The sequence below is a fragment of the Anolis carolinensis genome, chromosome 2 (assembly GCF_035594765.1).
Source record: "Anolis carolinensis isolate JA03-04 chromosome 2, rAnoCar3.1.pri, whole genome shotgun sequence".
NCBI classification, from domain to species: domain Eukaryota; kingdom Metazoa; phylum Chordata; class Lepidosauria; order Squamata; family Dactyloidae; genus Anolis; species Anolis carolinensis.
In genome coordinates, this window is record NC_085842.1 from 276,363,563 (window position 1) to 276,377,863 (window position 14,301).

A 14,301-nucleotide genomic window follows, 5' to 3' on the forward strand; every position below is an offset into this window, starting at 1 on the left:
GTCTGTGGCATGGCATACCTTGGCTACGAGGCAATGGTTTTGGCAGTACGGTGAAGCAAACTGCAGTTCTCTGTTGGACCAGGAGATGTTAGGGTCGTGGAGAGTCAGCCATGGAATTCCCAAAATCACAGGGAAATGGGGGACCTCGGTAACAAAGAAGGAAATCTCTTCCATATGTTCCCTTATCCACATCCTGGTGGGTTCCGACCACTGACTTACGGGGCCCGTCTTGAGGGGACGGCCGTCTATGGCTTGCACCACACGGGCATTCTTGAAATCATGATATTGTAATCCCAGAGAGTCGGCATACTCTCTATCGATGAAATTGTTGGTAGCTCCAGAGTCTATCATGGCGTGGATCATGACGGGTCCCCTTTTTGCTGACCATAATGTGACCACGAGAAGGAACAGGACCCCGGTTGGCGGCTCTTGGATGGATTTTTTGACCGGGTTGGCGAGCCTCTCTACACCCGGTCGTTGGCTTCCCCCGCCGGCTGTGTGCCAGTCGGCTCAGACGCCTTCGTCTCCGTGGAGGACGCCGCCGCAAGACGGGCGGCAGGCTTCCCCTTGGCTGGGCACTCTCTGGCGAAGTGGCCCCCGTTCCCGCAGTACCAGCAGAGGTTTAAGCGTTGACGACGGGCCTTCTCGGCGGCATCTAGTCTGGGACGCACATTGCCCAACTGCATCGGCACCTCCTCGCCTCCTCTGGGGTATGGGGTTGGCGGTGGGGGTCTCCACACCGGACGTGGCTGAACGCTGGCGGGAGCGGGGGGTTTTGCCCCGGCTCTACTGCCCTGGCCTCGAACCCACTGTTTCCTGTTGGCAATCATGACTTCAGCCCGTAAACATTGATCAATGAGTGCCTCGAGGGTCTGGGGAGGATCCACCTTGGAGATTTCTTCCAGCATTTCAATGTTGAGACCCTCCCGGAATTGTCCCCTGAGGGCTACATCGTTCCAGCCGGTGTTGTGGGCCAGCACTCGGAACTCGGCTATATACTGAGACATAGGTCTGTCTCCTTGGAAAAGGCGACGGAGTTTGTGACCGGCTGCCTCCAAATTGTCCTCGATTCCCCAAGTCTCCTTGAGGTGGTCCAAGAAGTGTTGCGCTGATCTTAGGTGTGGAGAGGCTTGGTCGAACAGTGCCGTCGCCCAGCTGGCCGCTGGCCCGTCTAGAAGACTGTAAACCCATGCCACCTTGATGTCTTCTTGGGGAAACTCGGCAGCACGGGCCTCCAGATAAGCTTGACATTGGCGACGGAAGACATGAACCTTAGAAGCTTCTCCAGTAAACTTGGTTGGCAACGCCATGGCCGGAAGACGAACTCCGCGTTCCTTCAAACCCCTTATTTCTCCATCCTGTGCATTGAGCTTATCCCGGATTCGGTCCACCTCTTCCTTGTCGATGGTGTAGGTAATCGGCTGGCCGCTCGGCCCAGGTACGACTCCGGTAGACATTCTGGCCGAGGTTAATTGGTGCTTAGGGTGGCGGAGTCAAACTGTCACGACCCAGGCTGCAGAGCACCAATAACCATACACAGAGGCCAGAATCTATCTAATATCTTTATTGTAGGAATATATAAAGTTAATAAAAACAAGTGTAGAAAATAGTCCAGAATTAGACCTTTCAGGAAAGGTCAGAATTAGTCCAAAAAAGCAATGTCCAATAAGAAATATTAAGGTCCCAAGTTGTAATCCAATAACCGAAACACTCACTTTGCCAAGCAAAGTGAGGGGAGATGACAAGGTCCCTTTAGTCCATGAAACTTGAGCGAGGCTAGGAAATAACTTGATACTTGAAACAAGGCTTGAACGTGGAACAAGGTAACTAAGAACAAGAACAAGGTCCGTGGAATAACTTGATAAATCCGTGGAACGAGGCAAGGATTAATCCTGGGAAACAAGGCAAAGTCCGTAGATAAACAAAGGCTGGGAAGCAAGGCGAAGGCTGGATAGCAAGGCAAGGCTTGAGCAGGAGCGAGGCTTGAACCGGAGCGCGCTGTCCAGACACAACTCGCTCCGTAGGCTGACGAATTGACTCCGCGAAGTTACTACGCGGGTAAAACACCTAAATAGAGTCTAGCTTCCCGCCGAAGCAGTTCTCTGGGAATCAGAACCGAAAGCTAACTCTGAGACCAGATGTGAGACTCCCCAAAGATTCTCACGAGAAGCAGTCTTAATTGGCCACATTCTTAGCTGCAATCCTCGCACTCCTGCGCGAAGCTGAATCCAAACTTCTCTGTTGTTTACAAAACTCCCGGCGCAAGAATACGGGAGAAGTAGGCTCTGGGCTTGTTTGACATACTTCTGGGAGACAACTTTCTTGCAGGTGCAAGGTTCCCAGATCTGCCTGGGAAAGATCTGGCTGAGAGGAATCCAGTTCCGACTGGGAAGGTAAAAAACCCAAGTTTTCATCTTCATCAGGAATTACAATGTCCTGAGCAGGACTACAAGGCCCATGGGTCATCACACATATGAATACAGTGTTCCCTAGCTACTTTGCGGTTCGCTTATTGAGGATTCGCTGTTTCGTAGATTTTTTCATACGGCCTGCCCTCCCTCTCAAGCACAAAAGGGCCCAGGCTGAGGAATACAGTACAGTACATTAAAAGAGGGATGGAGGGAGGGATGCTATATTTATCAAAGTAAATATAGTGTTCCTACTTCGTGGATTTTCACTTATTGCGGGAGGTCCTGGAATGTAACCTCCGCGATAAGTGAGGGAACACTGTACAGCATTAAAAACCTAACATCAAATTAAACCTAATATCAGTGAATTGAGTATGCTTATGTGTGTGGAAGAATCATTCTGAAGTCCTCGTTTATTTAAAATTTCTTCTGCTTCACCTTATTTGAACAATTTTTGTGGCCACATTTTAGAAACTCAGTACATTGATATTGTTTAGAATATTCATTTAGAAGCTTCACCAAAGCCAGAATTCAATAGCTTCTAAATGTCATGCCAAAAAGCTATCACCAGTTATCTAAATTTCCTGCATTTCCCATCCATCTCCACCATATAAATGCTAGACCATGAGGTCATACTTTCTCTCTAGAGCAAGTCATCCAAGACAAATCGAATGGCTTGCATAAAGCCACCTTTTAATAAAGGACTAGTATCTGTTCCACCCATCCTTAGTCACATTCACTGTCATGTAGTAAATAGGCATCTTGATAGGAATTAATTCTAGTACACACCACCTGAACTTCAACTCCCAGAAATCCCAGCCAGCTCACCAGCTATTAGGAATGGTAGGAATTGAAGTCTAAAACACCTGAAGGGCCAAAGTTTGCCCATGCCTGGTTTAGATGTTCAAGCATTGGGCTACAATTCTGGAGTCCAGGATTCGAATCTCCATTCTATGGAAACCCACTGGGTGACTTTGGAGAAGTCAAGCTACTCAGTCTCAAAGAAAAGCAAAAACAAACCTTCTCTGAACAAATCTTGTCAATAAAATCCGGTTAGATTCACCTTAAGGCTGACATAAGTTGGAAATTGCTTGTAAGGCCACAACAATTGATTCCGGTCATCTTTATGTTGAAATTTGTAGTTAGTTTTACAAGTGCACCTTCAAACCATACTAAAAATGTTAACAATTTCATTGCCGGGTTGTTGTATGTCTTTCGGGCTGTGTGGCCATGTTCCAGAAGTATTCTCTCCTGATGTTTCGCCCACATCTATGGCAGGCATCCTCAGAGGTTGTGAGGCAGTTTCATTGCCTTCTTTTTTTTTCTTTTTTTCTTTTTTTTTTTGAAAAAGTCTAAGTTGTAGCTAAAGCTGTCTATAAATACAGTATAATTTCCATAAGCATGGGGATATTTTCCCAGATTCACACGGATACATAGAATCATGGATAATAGTGAATGCTAATGAAATGAAGGACGTGTGGCCCATAAATACCATAGTATCGAACAGGAGGACCTAGAAAATGCCTAGACATGAATTAAAGAAAACTGTACATATGGGTGCTATGCTTTATAAGTTTGTTATTGCCATCAAGCTGACTTTGACTTATGGAAATCCTCTGAAGAAGTCACCTTGTTATCAATATCCCTATTCATGTCTTGCAAACTCAGGACTGTCTCCCTTGATTGATTGGGTCTATCTATTGACAAATGATACAAGAAAAATATAATTTCAAAATGAAACCCTGAATTATAAACATTTGCAAGTACAGTAGTCATGGTGACAGCTCCTAGCATTTTGGCCTCCTATTAACTGAACCAATAAATAGCCTTTTAGCAATTTATTCCTCTCCATCAAATATAAACGGAATACTACCCCACCTAGCTCAGACAAAAGACCTGTCTAATCCAAAACTGTGTTACTCATAACAGAGACTGACAGCACAAAAGCAGGACTTAAGGGCAGATTCAGTTTATCAGGCTTTGGTTCCTGGAAAATACTTCTTCAGATATGAATGTTATGAAACCCATAAAACTAGCATTAATGTTAATGAACACAAATACAAAACCAAATAAAACTCAGTCTCTGCTGATACAAGGCAACATTTTTTATGGGGAAAAAAATCTGATTTTAAAATTTGGCTGTGAGCTAGATTGGAAGGGATATTTACGTTTGAAACACATTTAAATGACCCGCTGCCTGATTTGTACAGCATGGTGAATCACTGTTTAGAGTTACATGGGTCAGCCTCAGCTGTGTTAGCTCTCTGCTCCCTTCTCATCCTCTCGCTCTGTCTCATACTCATAAAATAACTGGAAGCTGTCATCTGCATTTTAAACTAGTCATATTCTAATATTATGTGAAAATCCAGACCTGTTCCCCTAAACCACAGTTAAAAACACTATGGTTCAAAAGTAGCATTTTGGTGACCATATAAAAAACAAAAACATTGATTTCCTGGTGGTCTTGTCATAAAGAACTAATGATCAAATGAATCCAAAGCTCACTGGTAAAGCACAGTTTGTTTAGAATTACATTCAGATCATGCCATAGTCTGCAATTCCCTATTCTACCCATGTGTAACACTGTAGAAATTATTGTCATGGAAAATGCACTTCTCTCTAAAAATGAAGAATTAGGAGGAAACTGAATATAATAATAACAATACAGTAAGACTGGTTATTCACAAGTACATACTTACATGGTGCAAAAATCCCACAATACAGATTTGCATAGCAGCCATGCCGGGCATATTTCACTTTTGTGTACTGAAGTAACAGTCAAACCAATCACAGAGGCAGTGACACAAAACTAAGCAAATATCCAAGACAGCAGCATGTTCTTTAGCTAATTGCCTGTCTGGCAGGCAACTACATAGAATTATTACTACCTATTTCCTCTACTAATCTCCTTTAAGTATTCACCAAGGATCTTTTAACTATTTTATTTTACACCATCTCGTTTCGCCACTGTGTGAGGCCATGGACAAGTATGATTTTGTCCACTGATGCAACATATGAATACATGTGGATGTAAATATGAAAGTGTTGCTTGGAAACCAACAATAGTAGAGTGATTCATAGCAAAATAGAAATGGAAGAGATTGTAGCCTGCTTAGAAAGAGGCACACCCAGTTAAATCACAAAAATGAAGAACAGCTTGCTGACCTGTATGGAACTGGCTACACTCAAAAATAGAGCTTTCCAGTTTCAAGTATGCAGCAGTAATGAAGCATCCATGTCAAAAATGTGCCATTTCCCCCAATAATCAGAGTCATGGGTTACTAAAACACTGAAATTAAAAACTGTTTGCAGTCAGTAACAAGTCTAGTGTATACTGTAAGAGCCAATGAATTCCAATTGCAAGAAATGATATTATGAAAAATATGCTAGTTGTGTAAGTTGTTTGATAGTGGAACAGTCTTGCTCGGAAGGTCTGAGGCCCCTTCTAACAATATGATCAATACCTTGTAATATCACAATCAACATTTGTATGTGCATTTCAGAACACAGAAGTCATCAGGCCAAGACTTTGAAGGACTTTAAGCAAATGGGCTTCCAAATTAAATATGGCAAGCTTACTGCAATTTCAAGTAAGCAAAGTAATAAGCATGGACATTCAAAGAAACTCCTGTCCTCACAATACAATGATTTCAAATTAAGTGAATCAATAATATCCCCATCTCAAGAACCCTTTGACTACACTGTCAAAGAAAAAAAAATCTTGGGAGTCTTGATTTTCAGGCTTGTTCCTTGGGTTAGGGGCACTAATTCAGAAAATGGCATTGAACAGACCGTGTCAGTTCTAGTTTCTCAGATATAGTTATCATGATTTTCTATAGCAAGCAAAAGACTGGTATTTGGCATATAGTATTCTGTATTTCAAAAACATGAGCTGAAAGGGGAAAACTGGTGTCATTTTTGGAACCAACAGGTCAAATTAATCCAGAAACAGGTCTAATATTTGAGGTACCAAAATATGTATTGGCCAGTGCTATCTAGTAAAATTACTAAGTGCATAGTCTAAAATTCCTTAACTGTCTCAAGATATCTGAAATCAGAGAGGGATGTGAGCCTAAAGACGGAATTTTCACCTTGTCTACAATGTTCACCATAAAAGGGCCAAGACCCTACTACTTACACTAAGTAAGTAAGTAAGTAAGTAACTTTATTGTTCTATCTCGCCACCATATCCCAGCAGGGACGCGAGGCAGCTAACATGGGACAAAGGCCCGAAACACTAGACAAAGTAGAACAATTAAAACATATTGCAATAAAAACACAGTAAAATCAACATTATACAAAACAATTACATAAGCAAAACAGTACATCAAACCATAAACACTCATTTAACATATATAATGAGTAAAAATAAAATAAAATAATATGGACCACCAGGTTGGTGGGGGGGGGGGGTAGCGTGGAGGGGCCATTTGAACTAAAGTGCAATAGTATAGTTATAAAGTGCTTTGGGACCAAAGGACAAAGTGCAAACATTTCTCGACCAAAGGGGTGGGAGACAGACGTCCAATTTATTATAGGGAAAGGGGCCTATGTATTAATCTAAATTTTGGTCATGGGGACTGAATTATTCAGATGCACAATGAAAAAGCCAAGTTAAAAGATGGTAGGGAAAGTATGGTAGGGAAAGTATGCCTTGTAGCCTGTCTGTAGAGCAGTGGTTCTCAGCCTGGGGTCCCCAAATGTTTTTGGCCTTCAGCTCCCAGAAATCCTAATAGCTGGTAAACTGGTTGGGATTTCTGGAGTTGTAGGCCAAAAACATAGGGGGACCCCAGATTGAGAACCACTGCTGTAGAGCCAGCCTATTTTTACATCTTATGAAGCCTGGATCCTTCCCAGCACTCTCCACCTGGACTTGATCAAATGAAACGTGTTTAGGCACACGGGAATGAGAAATTACAAGTCACTAGATGGGATGCTTGAATAAATGACCCTTCTAATTAGCTCCAGCTAAGAATTTTATTATCTCCTATCTACTGTCCCTTTGTCCATCAAGTACTTGTTGTTGCCTGTCAATCTTTTCTGACTTGTGGTAAACCTAGTTCAATCCTACAATGGGCTTTTCACAGCATGAATTGTTCAAAGGGGGATTGCCATTACCTTCCTCTGAGACTGAGAGTGTGTGACACTTCTAAGGTCATCAAATGGGTTCTCATGGCCAAGGAGGGATTTCAACCCTTCTCTCCAAGTCCTAGACCAGGGGTCCCCAAACTAAGGCCCGGGGGCCGGATGCGGCCCTCCAAGGTCATTTACCTGGCCCCCGCCCTCAGTTTTATAATATAATATTTTGTATCAGTTTTAATAATATAATATATTGTATATACATATAATATTGATAATAATATTATGTTATACAATATAATACTAGTAGTAATACCATATAATAATATTAATTATATGTTATATATTACATATTATATAATAGTATAGTGGTATAATTCAATATAGTAATATATAATGCTAATATTGTGTTACACTTTCCATTGAAATCCTAATAGGTTTATGTTGGTTAAAATTGTTTTCATTTTTAAATATTGTATTGTTCTTTCATTGTTGTTGTTGTTGCACTACAAATAAGACATGTGTAGTATGCATAGGAATTCGTTTGTAATTTTTTTTTCAAATGATAATCCGGCCCCTCAACAGTCTGAAGGATTGTGGACCAGCCCTCTGCTTAAAAAGTTTGGGGACCCCTGTCCTAGACCAACACTCAATTAACTCTGTTTTGGCTCTCTCAAGCAATTGTTACAAATGTCCAAATGCCACTTTATAGAAACTATGTACCTCTACCAGACCTCCTATCCAGCTATGCATTTTCACATCTTATGAATGCAGGCAGTTGGATCTACCATATCCCTTCCACAGATCCAACCCACCAGATCATCTAAGAGAAACCAACAAAAGAAAACCACCTCCTTCAACCTTCCTCTGCAGGAACGTACTGTGAGGACTGTTCCATTATTAAAAAGTATGGATTCAAGCTAAGAATTCTAGTTATATGGACCTAAATAGAATTCAAATTGGCTGTGCTTCAATTCCACTGATATAAAACAAATTTCACTCTGTCAGGCTTATCATAAATTTCTAACCACGTTTATACTTAGAAATAATTCCCATTGAGTTCAATGTGATTCACTCCCAGCTAATTTTGCAGACGACTGCAGCCTTAGTTTGACTAAACTGATCCTAAATGGTATTCTATTTTGTTTCTGTGATGTCCTACTGGCTACTGGGAGTAAATGATGAGGAATCAATTATTTAGAATGCACTTCTGGCTTCTTTTGAAAAGATTCATGCCATGACCAATTAGAAATGGAGATGAGCACCAACCCCCAGAGTCAGACATGACTGGACTTAACGTCAGGGGAAACCTTTACCTTTTTTATGACCAATTAAATGCCAAAAGGAGTAATTGAACCTCTGGTCTGCAGACCTAATATAGCTGGAAAAAAGTTATAGGGAAGTCCCATCCCTAAGCACTGCATCCTGGTGCCAAAAGGTTTCTCTGTGTGACATCTTTTTGCTGATTTTCTGTTATACTACTTTCCTATAACGACTTCCATTGCAAAACAACATTATAAGGAAATCAAAACTTGTGCAGTTTTAAAGGGGAATAAAATAGCAAGACATGGTGACTTCATTTTCTTGTGTCATATCTCTAATAAAATATTTCTTGGCAGTTGCAGAGGGTTTGATAATGCCAATCTATCTACAGTCATATCATCATGATGTTGTCATAATGTTGTTGCACTATTATGGTTACATATTTTGAGAAAATTTTGAGACAAACCAGTCATGAAGCAAGGGGAGGACTACATAAGTAAGCAATGACATGATTAATGCAGATGAAAAAATGTGCAAATAGTGATGTTAAAGCATAACTGAGGCAAGGGTGCTATTGAGAGTGCCAACAATCAGATACTCTCATGAGACTGGATCAAACAGATTTCAAATGGAACAATGTGGCATAAAGGTGTAATGTGATAAGGAAAATAAAAGTAGGACTAGAGATAACAGCAATATTCTCAATCCCATTTCACCTCATCCATTTTTTATCCTATCAGTTAGTCTAAAGGGTAATTGTATCACTATACTATACAATACATGAGTCATTAATTTCTAATAAGACAGAGAATCCTACTACCAACAGCCTATCCCTGATGCAAATTCCTCCTCAAATTTATTTATTTCAATGTATATGGAATTTGTATTATTATTATGTTTATTTATATTATATTTATTTATACCACACTTTTCTCTCCATAAGGAGACTCAAAGGGGCTCAAATTTCTATTGACATACCATGTCAAATCACTGTTTTCAAAAAATATATATTATTTTATCTCTGAAACAATGTTAAGAATTTCCTTAACGTGCTAAGCATATGAATGGATTCTGAAGAGCATGTGTTAATACAGAGCATGTATGCAACAAATTACATCTGCTGTGTGACTGTTCTGAACTCAAATATGGGGTTTATCTAAGTAAAAGGGTAAAGGTTTTCTCCTGACATTAAGTCTAGTTGTGTTTGACTCTGGGGGGTGCTGCTCATCTCCATTTATAATCCAAAGAGCCAGTGTTGTCCATAGACACCTCCAAGGTCAGGTGGTCGGCATGACTGCATGGAACGCTGTTTCCTTCCCGCTGGAATGCTACCTATTGATCTACTCACATTTGTATGTTTTCAAACTGCAAGGTTGGCAGAAGCTGGGGCTAACAGCGGGAGCTCACCCTGCTCCCTGGATTCAAGCCACTGATTTTTCAGTCAGCAAGTTCCGCAGCTCAGCGGTTTAACCCACTGCGCCACCAGGGGCTCCAGGGGGCTTTTCTACGTGGACTAAAAAAATCATACTCCCCTTGTAGCCACTGCAATCCAGACACATCGTGTTCCTGATCATTCATTTGGAATGAGTTTCTCTGGGCTTTAATCCAGTTCAAAAAAAACCCTTGACTTTTACAATATCATTTTCCAGAAAATCTGGTGGGGTTTTTATTTTGTAATGGCCACCTCTCCAAGACAGCATCACATTGGTATGGAGATGGGGGGCAGGAGTTAGTAGTGGGCAGATGAGGTTGGTGGGAGGTGGCATGAGCCACAAGTTAATTCTTTAGGAGTGGGAAGTATGTGGATCGTTCTTAAAGGATTTTGAAATTTGAAGGAGAGTGGGGAAGATGTGGATTTTTGGGGAAGGGGTTGAAAATATAGCCAGAGACTTTGTGATGGGAAGATGGTAAACGGAAGTAGCTACTGCTTTTGGCAGGATATAGAAAGTGAAGTGGAGGGGAAACAGAAGGAGTGGGACAATGAGATCGAGCTACTGAAGCAGCAGTTCAAACCTGCGATTAAGGGCACCGCTGCTTTACAGGAAATATGAATTTTCACATGGAAGGGGCGAGGAGAGAAGCAAAAGCCATGTGGCCAAAACATAATGCAAAGGATTTGAACATTGTTGAGCACTCCATTACACCAAGGTGAGTTTACCAAGGAGATATGTGCGGCTGGTTATGGCAATCTCACCAGAATATGTCTGGTGTGTTTGATGTTAACAGAGCTACCGTAGGGTCAATAAGGACTGGGAATGTGGAGTGAAACAGATTTTATTTTGGTTAGGACAGACAAGCCCTATGACAAGCTTCAATCCACTCAAATTGAAAAATCAGGGAAATAAAGAAAGCTATTTTAATATCACTATTGGTGTTAGGAACCCCGGTGGCGAAGTGTGTTAAAGCACTGAGCTGCTGAACTTGCAGACCGAAAGGTCCCAGGTTCAAACCCTGGGAGCGGAGTGGGCGCCCACTGTTAGCTCCAGCTTCTGCCAACCTAGCAGTTCGAAAACATGCCAATGTGGGTAGATCAATAGGTACCGCTCCGGTGGGATGGTAACGGTGCTCCATGCAGTCATGCCGGCCACATGACCTTGGAGGTGTTTATGGACAACGCCGGCTCTTCGGCTTAGAAATGGGGATGAGCACCAACCCCCAGAGTCAGACATGACTGGACTTAACGTCAGGGGAAAGCTTTACCTTTTATTGGTGTTACTGTACTCAATTTCAACAGTAGAATCCTATGCATATCTATTCAGAAGTAAATAACACTAAAATTCAGTTGGTCAATGACTTCCACATAAAGATGAGTCAGACTAAAACCTGACTGCATTTTTTATTTATTGAATTAATACCCTCCCTTTCTCTCAGGATGTCAGGCTCAAGTAATTTAAAACATTAAAATTTAATTTAACTAAAGCACTTAACTCTAAACCTCACTGTTGAATAGGACTGATTTTTTAAAAAAAATCTACAAGAGACTAAAAAGTTATGTCCATGTTTAGAAAGAAACAAGCTGCTAGGCTGGCAACAGCTCTGGCATTCAGCTTTGATGTTATGGAGTAAATATAGTACTTAAAACATAAAATTATAATAAATACAGTTCATGGGCCGGAAGAGACACCTATACATGCCTCAACACAGAAAGGTAACCTGCTATACCGAAGGCCGGCCACACCCGAAACATGCATTTCCAAATATAATAGAAGAAAAAGTCAGCAAATATACACTGTGGGATCCTGACAGTTGGCTTCATTTAGTGAGACTTTTACGAACAATCTCCAGCCATGTAATCCTGGAAATCTTATTGAGCTTTAAAACATTTTGCACCACACCCCTTTTACAAAATCCTTTTTGAAAAACACACAAAAACAACATCAGCTCTTGTGAAAAAGGCTAGGAAGAAGAAAAAAACAACAACAAAGCAGGTTTGCTTAAAAATCCACAATCTCAACCCAGTTCAGGCTGTGTTTGCATATAATGGAGATATGTAGAAAAGAAAGCCCAAACTAAATAACATTAATCCAACTCCAGGCATTAAGACAGAAATGTAAGTGTCCCTGACAGGACGACAGCACTAATGCAGTACTCACTTTCGACATTCAGGATATCCCTTCCCAGTTTCCAAATAAGCAAATCACATGGATCCTTATCACAAGCTTGTTTTCATTTCGGCTGGTATCTGTCCTGCCCCAGTTTCAGTTTTAAGACAGTCCTGGCCAAGCCCTTGTCATTTGAGGATGACACAGCCAATCCAAGCAGCACACCCTCCAAATACTCCGGTCTGCAGGCTTAAAGCTCCACCTCTCTATGAATATTTATTCAAAGACAGTCAAGAGATCCTCCCAAGGAAAAGGAGGAAGCAAGCAGAATGCAGCCTAACCAAAACGGAAAAAGCAACACGGCCTCAATGAAGTGGGGGCATTACACCTCCATGGCTTGCAATATGAGATCATGAATAGAATTCATTTGTCAATTCCACTTTTTTCTGAATGTAGCAGTATTATAGATGGCATTAAGGGGAGACGGGAGTTCAAATACCTACTGTACAAATAGAACATCACTTATTTGGAAATGTGAAATGCTCCAAAATCCAAAAGACCACACGAGAAAACGTTGTTTTCTACTGATTTACTATGTACACAATTTGCTTCATGCACAAATTATTTAAAACATTGTATCAATTTACCTTCAGGTGATGTGTTTAAGCTAATTTATGTTTCACAAAATTCATTTATGTGAAACTTAAATGAATTTTGTGTTGAGATTTGGGTCCCATATTCAAATCATCTCATTATGTATATATAGTATATGCAAATACAGGTATTTCAAAATCCAAAAAATAAAATTCTGAAAGCCAAATAGTTTTGGATAAGGGACACTCAATCTGTACATGCAATTCTTCTACTATTCTATCAAGTAGGAGGAACAACCCCCACAATACATATCCTCTTCACCACTTATTAACATACTAAAAATGGTTAAGACGGTAATTGATTGCACCCACTTATTCACCCAGAAGAACAAGTGCGGTGAAATTTCAAGGAGGGTTGTTCCAGGATACTATGGGTTTTTTTTTTTTTTTTTGGTAATCCTTCGATTTTAAAAGATATCCATATAACCTTTCTGTTGTCCCAGACTACTTTCTCACGATTCCTAGCACCAGCTGCAATATTTTATTCCCACACTTGATTAGGTTTGTTTTTAATTTTAATTTTTTTCCCCGGAGGGTTGAAGGAGTATGTTAGGTGTCTCCATCCCTTTTATGTCTTGAGGAGGCACCTGTGGTTAAATGAGATTTGGAAAAACACTAATACCACTGTAGAAAATCAGGGGGCTAAATGCCTCTAGAAAGAAGTACCATGTTCTGCAACTTTTCATATTTTGAATCTACTTTGGTATTTTATTTCTCTTAATCTAGTGGCCATGCTGGCAAGGGTATTCTGGGTGTTGTGTTGTAGTTAAATATGTAAGCTTTGCTCTAGGTAGCATTACTTCTGAAGGAATCCCCATCAGCTATAATCTCTTAAGTCTAAACAGTGATAACACATGGCAGGAATTCCCTGCCTGGCTTTGTTTTTCTGCCCATCTTGGCTTTCTAGTGGGACATTACAACTGTCTGACACACACTAATTTGTGCTTTAAAAATTCAAACCAACAAGATTTTTTACTTAAGATTTTAAAGAAAACCAAATAATTAAACATATCCACTGGGATAACTTTTCCTCCCTTCCCTTATCGGACTAGAACTTTACTTGCCTATTTACTAAACTCCGAAGAATTTCAATCTTAGTTCAGACTGTTAGGGAAGTATTAAGAGTAGCTAATACCATAAAGAATCTACTAACTCCTACATAGCACCAGATCCTGTCTGATCTTAGGAGATAAACAGGGTAATCCCTGGTTAGTATTTGGATGAGAGACTGACAATACATACCAGGTACTGTAGGCTAGACTTGAGGGGAAGAAACTGGCAAACCCACCTTTGAGTTCCTTGCCTAAGAAAACACTACGAAATTCATGGAGCCACCATAAGTCAACAGGCGACTTG

General features: G+C 40.7%; 1 protein-coding gene across 6 annotated transcripts in view; it reads right to left on the reverse strand.

The window, feature by feature from the left end:
• cast (calpastatin) overlaps positions 1-14,301 on the reverse strand; it is an 89,469-nt gene that overhangs the window by 50,323 nt on the left and 24,845 nt on the right. The window contains exon 1 of one of the 6 annotated variants that reach the window (XM_062972245.1): positions 12,344-12,503. The exons of 4 other annotated variants lie outside the window; for them this stretch is intronic. In XM_062972245.1, coding sequence (XP_062828315.1) covers positions 12,344-12,352 — 9 coding nt within the window. In that variant the 5' untranslated portion in view covers positions 12,353-12,503. Of the gene's footprint in view, positions 1-12,343; positions 12,504-14,301 lie in introns of those variants that run through there. One more of the 6 variants, XM_062972246.1, reaches the window with a different exon arrangement.